This window comes from Rhea pennata, chromosome 4 (genome assembly GCF_028389875.1).
Source record: "Rhea pennata isolate bPtePen1 chromosome 4, bPtePen1.pri, whole genome shotgun sequence".
In the NCBI taxonomy this organism is placed as follows: Eukaryota; Metazoa; Chordata; class Aves; order Rheiformes; family Rheidae; genus Rhea; species Rhea pennata.
Window position 1 is genome coordinate 14,040,338 of NC_084666.1, and position 6,000 is coordinate 14,046,337.

The 6,000-nt window shown below is 40.5% G+C and overlaps 1 protein-coding gene across 1 annotated transcript in view; it reads right to left on the bottom strand.

Moving 5' to 3' along the window:
* STK32B (serine/threonine kinase 32B) overlaps nt 1–5,716 on the bottom strand; it is a 161,479-nt gene extending 155,763 nt beyond the window's left edge. The window contains exon 1 of the mRNA XM_062574564.1: nt 5,650–5,716. Within this exon, the coding sequence (XP_062430548.1) occupies nt 5,650–5,701 (52 nt within the window). The 5' untranslated portion in view covers nt 5,702–5,716. The remainder of the gene's footprint in view (nt 1–5,649) is intronic.
* Nucleotides 5,717–6,000: the final 284 nt, after the last annotated feature.

A 6,000-nucleotide genomic window follows, 5' to 3' on the forward strand; every position in this document is an offset into this window, starting at 1 on the left:
AGATGAAACAGCAAAATGACACCTAACTACCCTGTAAAAATTGCATGGACAAAAATCTAGTTGAAATATGAATCCCACCCTGTACCTGTTACTTTCACTAAGGAACTTTATTTAGATTCTGTAGCTTCTGTCTGACTTATTTTGCCATCACCATTCTTCAGGGATATTTCTTATAAAATAATTAGTTTGAAAATGATATGTTGTTAGCTTCATGATTTGAGCTTCTTGCAGCTGTTATGTGGCTGTACCACACATTACTATTACAGCTGTGTTGTGGCAGGCAGATGAGCACCACCATGTCACTAAGAATAACTGGACATTGCATACTGTATTTTGAATCTGACTCGTTTTGACTTTTAGCCATTTCTGTAAACTGGCTCCAAGTGAAACCCTTGTATGGCAGTTTTCCCTATGTCGCTTCTATAGATCTTTAGTTTCCACTGTACTTTGTACAAATTTACCCATTATCTTCAGAATTTAGCTACCTGATTCTGTATTAATTGCAGGCCTTTTTGTTAAGATCTGTGTCTATTGTGTATGCTGTTAGTGTAAGATGTTCTTTTAGGCAGCTGGCAAGTCATTTAATTATGACTTTTTCTGTGATTCACCTTAGTCTCAACTTAAAATTCTTGCTTTAGGCTGAGAATCATCCAAAGGCTTTTCTGAAAAGGAGAGGTAGAAATCAAATTTAAAATTACAACTTAGAATTTAAAGTTTCACCCAGGAGGATGGATCCTGTATTCTTTAGTACGAAAAACTTGTACTGGGCTCGGAGGTTGTGACGCTGTAGCAAAATGAAGCCTTACGACTCAGGCAAAGCAATGGGTCTTCAGCACTTGCATAGAGATAAGTAGATATGTAAGCACTATACTGAAACAGAGATTCCCCGTGAAAAAACAAGCCAAGGCAGGTTGGTACTTCTTATTTCCCTCCTGCGGGATTACAGTACTGAGACACAGCATGTCACACTGACCTCTGCAAAGCAATGTCAAAGCTTTAAGGCTTCAGGATGTTCTGAGAAAGGTGTTTTGGAAACACGAATTTGCTTTAAGTGTAAAGTCACTTACTGGAAAAAAACAAGCTCTTAAAAAGTGTAATGCACCTGTTTCTAAAAGGAACTATATCAAAACCCAAATTTTTAAGCCCCAGATCATCAAAACAAATGCAACTGCCATATCAGTTCAAAGGTCCAGCTTCCAGCCTCTAACACATGCTTCTTATTCTTACTTCTGTATCTTCCTCTAGAATATATGCAAATATCTGTTATTACTACTTGGTAACAGTAATCTCTGTTGTGAGTCTAGTCTTTTCTAAATGAGTCTTTTCTACTATTTCACTTTCACCTGTCAAATATCATTACAGGCTTCATGGAGCAGAATCAAGCAAATCTAGCATAAAAGATACTCTATATAACCACCAAGCTACTGTTAGCTTATTTGTTACTTATGATATTCACTGAGAATTTGCAAATAACATATTTACATTTTTTATTATTAGAGGTGAATATTTTTCTCCTCCTCTATTTCCATTTGTGTGAACTGATTTTTATTTCCAGATATCTGAGTATGAGGACAGAAGAGGTCTTCTTCTGTTCTGCTGTTTGTAGAGGATGCACCTCTACTGTTCAGGAGAAGACAGTTGTTTTATTTCCTTCATGAGCACAGGAAATATTTAGGGCAGATGGAGTCAAAATTATTTTGCTTCATTAATATTCAAAAAATGAAACTGGTTTCCTTTTACCTTCACACTGGATTGACCAGACATTGCAATAGTATCTAGCTTGTAAACACTTTTAAAATTTCTGAAAAAAGTAATAGTCCAAATCCATTAACACATCTCAATTTGAGCAGAGGCAGTAGTGCTGCTACATCAGACCTATCTATCTCTACCCAACCTGTACAGCAATAGAAGTCAAGAAATGAGTTGTTTTTCCTATAACCTTCTTCAGCCGAAGTACAAGCTTTATGCAAACAAATAACTCTGTTTGCTGGCTTTTCCTAGCTATTGCTGTGCTTTAATCTAGGCTAAGAAGAATGAGACAAAGATAGGCATGAATTTACCAGAAGTCAGTTGTGTGAGAATAACCAGATACTTCTCCTTGATGAGAAATTTATTTTGTAGAAGGCAGAGTTGTGTTTTCATTTGTCTGAATTTCAGCAGAGCAAAAGTGTAAGAAAGCACTGGCAAAGCTGAACAAGGTGGGGATTAGCTGACAAAATGCAGGCTGGGAAACAGTGTTATGTTTAAATGAGAAACATCTAGCTGAAATGGATTACCAACAAAGAATATGAGGTCTGGAAATGATCCAACTGAATATTTCCACAAAACATACAGTGGACTCAAAAATTGGCATTTGGCTAATGGAAGCAGTGGCACTACAAAGCATTGTTAAAATAATGCAGAATCAGAACAACACAAGGAAAGGAGTGTGATCATCTTGAGGATATGAATAATAGAAATAGTCTGAAATTCAATGGTGCAAAATGCAAGATCATGTACACAGGAGCTAATATCAAGAACTTCCGCTGTAAATTGGAGCTCATCAGCAGAAATTACTGAACAGGAGACTAGTGGGCTAACTGACCATAAGATGACTATGAATTATCTGTATGATATGTTCATGAAAAGGGCATGTGTAAATTATAGACTATACCAGGAAAGCTATTTCCAGTAGAGATCAGGAAGTATTATTTCCTGTAAAAGGTCTTGGTAAAATTTGCCTGCAATACTGTGCATAATTTAGGCTAGCTGTGTGTAATCAAGATGAGTTTGAATACATGCAAAGAGTCAGAGAATGGGAAAGCAGTAGAAAGAAAACTAGAAGAGGTTTTCTCACAAAACAAAGTTAAGTAGGGAAACTTTTGCTATCTAACAATGTGCTGGGGTAGTCATCACAGAGAGTGAACAGCTGTTTAAGCTAACAAAAAATAGAAATAAATATAAATTACGTAAAAGTATTTTTGACCTCTTTAATCTAGAAACCAGAATGTTTCTAACCTTTAGAAGAATGAAGTTCTAGAAGATCCTTCTAACAAAAATAGGAACATAGAGGATGAATATAGTTTAAAAAAATGCTATGTATTATGACCTTCAAAAAGATTGATATATTATAATGATGTAATATGCTGTCTGTGATACCTGGGGACTGAGCAACATGGTTTGCAACATGCCTTCCGGCTTCTGGATGGATCATTTTTATTATCCCAAACACCGAGGGAGGTCTACATGCAACTTACAGTTTTCTGCCTGATAAATCAGTGTCTGCTGAACGGATTAAGACCTATTCTTACCAAACAGGAAGTATGAGTGGTAATTCTAGAGTAGATACTCTCCAGGCTTGTTAGGCAGCACCACCCATCCTATTTCCAAACACTTCTTTGAAACTCAGGTAGAAAGTTAATGATTCAGTGAACCATTTAACGAAGTGGCTTTAAACCTCTTCTGAAATTCATGTTTTATTCCACGCTTAACATTAACTTGTATGAACATAAAATGACAATATGTTTTTGTGCTTAGTTTTCTCATTTTACAAGGCATCTGTGACATTGCATAAAATATATTAAATAGTTTAGTTCTTTATGCCTATATATCCATATACAGCTTGTTTTTTCTGGTTGTATTAGAGTTGATAAGTATTGTCTTTCTTGAGCAACCATCTCAAGAAATTAATCTACTTTTCTTTGTAGTAGGAAAGTGGGGGTTTAAACTTTGTACTGACTACATTATTGTGCAAAAGAGTGATTCTTGTAGTTCTTGAAGTGATTCTTATAGATTCTTGTATTTGAAATACAGTTCAGTTTCAGGTTAAGCCTTGCAAGGCAAGATTTCAAAGAGGATATGTTTTCCTATATTATTTTGGTACTTGGAAAAATCTCATCCCAAATAATAATTTACAAGCACCATAGAAAATACGCTAGTGTTTCAAAAGCAATGAATTCTTTTGGACTAGATGGTTGTATTAAGCATAATGTCTTAAGAGAAATATGAGATGATGTCAGGGACTTTCACAATGAGTAAAAGAAGCAAAGAGTAAATAACGACCTAATAGAAATCCACTAATACTTTATGTATGCCTTTTAAAATAGTATTAATAATGGCTGCATCACAGAAATGTTTTTTCTGAGGGAAAATGAACAACAACGTGGTATGAAGTCTTCTCTGTAGTAATTAACCACTGAACTTTGTTCATATTGTACCAAAACTGACCACAGCTTTGTCTCATGCAAAAGAAGTGGTAATAATTCATGGAAGCAGCTAACTCAAGAGAGTCCAATCAAAACTCTCATAAAGACAAAGGCACAGCTATTTTTTGCCTTGAGATGTCCACAAACAATTGACACCATATTTTCAGTCTTGGATATTTCTTGGTGAGTTTCAGGGTTTACAAGACTAATGGTACCTGGTGACCACAAGGATTTTACACTGAGGAGTGGTTTCTCTCTCTCTCTTGTTTGTTTACCTAACATGACTTATGGTAAATGAGTGAAATTTTATATTGCTAAAGAAAAAATACAGTTATTGTATACAAAACCTGGTCAAATAGTAAATAAACTGTCCTATGCTCTATACAGACAATGAAGTCTTGTCAACAAAGCCTCACCAAGCTTTATCAAGTAATTGTCTTAAGTGCAAGTAAATAAGTACACTTTAAATGTGTTCAATATGTTTCCTCTATCTTTGTAAAACAATACCAATCCCTCCATGTGTCCTGCATGTTTAGGGAAGAGTATATGTGTTACTGACCTGTTACGAACCTTAGAAAACCAAAGCAATGTGATATAGCCTGTTGAGGCACAATCACCTCATAACAAACCATATTAGGAAAGGAATAAATTGAAAATCAGGCATAAACTGTACAGACACACAACAATATGTATCCCACGTATAACATTTAAAGCATTTCTGGTGATGATACTGCTTCCTGATGATACCTGATTACTGCTTCCTAAAAAGTTAGTATTTTCTTTGCTTTAAAACCTTCTTTATATGGTTTTAATTTAAATGCAGTCACATAAGTCCAGCTAAATACATTCTATTTATATGAGAATGATAAGGAAGTGCATAAATAGCAAAGAATCACAGCATTTAATACAAAGTTTTCCATTGTCTGCCAAAAACTTTACGGAACACACTTTTCATGATATCTAGGAGAGGAGAAAATCTTTACGCAGCAGAACAAGCTAAAAAAACTTTCGAAAGGTGAAGATGGTGAAGGAAGTATGCAGAGGGAGGGAGCTATCACCATTTAAACCGGGCATTAGGGCAAAGAGTCAGCTAGAAACACAGCCGGCACGCGAGCGGGCATCCATTTCCAGAGCGATGCACCGAGACGCACACGAAGTTACCTGCCATGTGTTTAAAACCCCAGCGACAGCGCGCTAGACCTCAGCCCAGCCGAGCCACAGGCAGGCACCCGCGCCGCCGCCGGCGCCCGCGCCCAGGCAAGAGCTGGGAGCTCCCGCTCCGTCCCCGGGGGGCTAGCGGGAAGCCAGCGGGCGCTCCGTCCAGGTCTCCCCGCGAGGGGGGTCGGCGGGAGGAAGCGCTCCCAGCCGCGGCCCGCGCTCCGGCGCTGCGCTCCGGCGCGCGGAGGCGGCGAAGGGGCGCGCGGCGCCGGCGCGGCGGCGGCACCTCGGACAGCTCCGCACTCACCGTCCTCGTTCTCGTCGAAGACGGGCGCCCGCTGGGAGTGGCCGCCCCCCATGGCCGCCCGCAGCCTCCTCCGCATGCCCCGCCGCAGCCTCCGCGGGGCCGGCCGCCCGCATCGCCCGCCCGGCGCCGCCGGGGGAGCTCCGCCGCCGCGGGGTCCCGGCCCGCGCCCGCCGCCGCGCCGCGCCGCCCGCCCTGCGAGAGCGGCGGCGATGCGCGGCGGGCAGCGCGGCTACCGCTCACTAACTTGATCCATCTTGCACGGCGGAGGGGCAGCGGGGAGCGGGGGGAAGGGACGGCGGAGGGGAGGGGGGAGGCGGAGGGCGGAGGTCCTGCTGATGGTGGCTGGTGGCG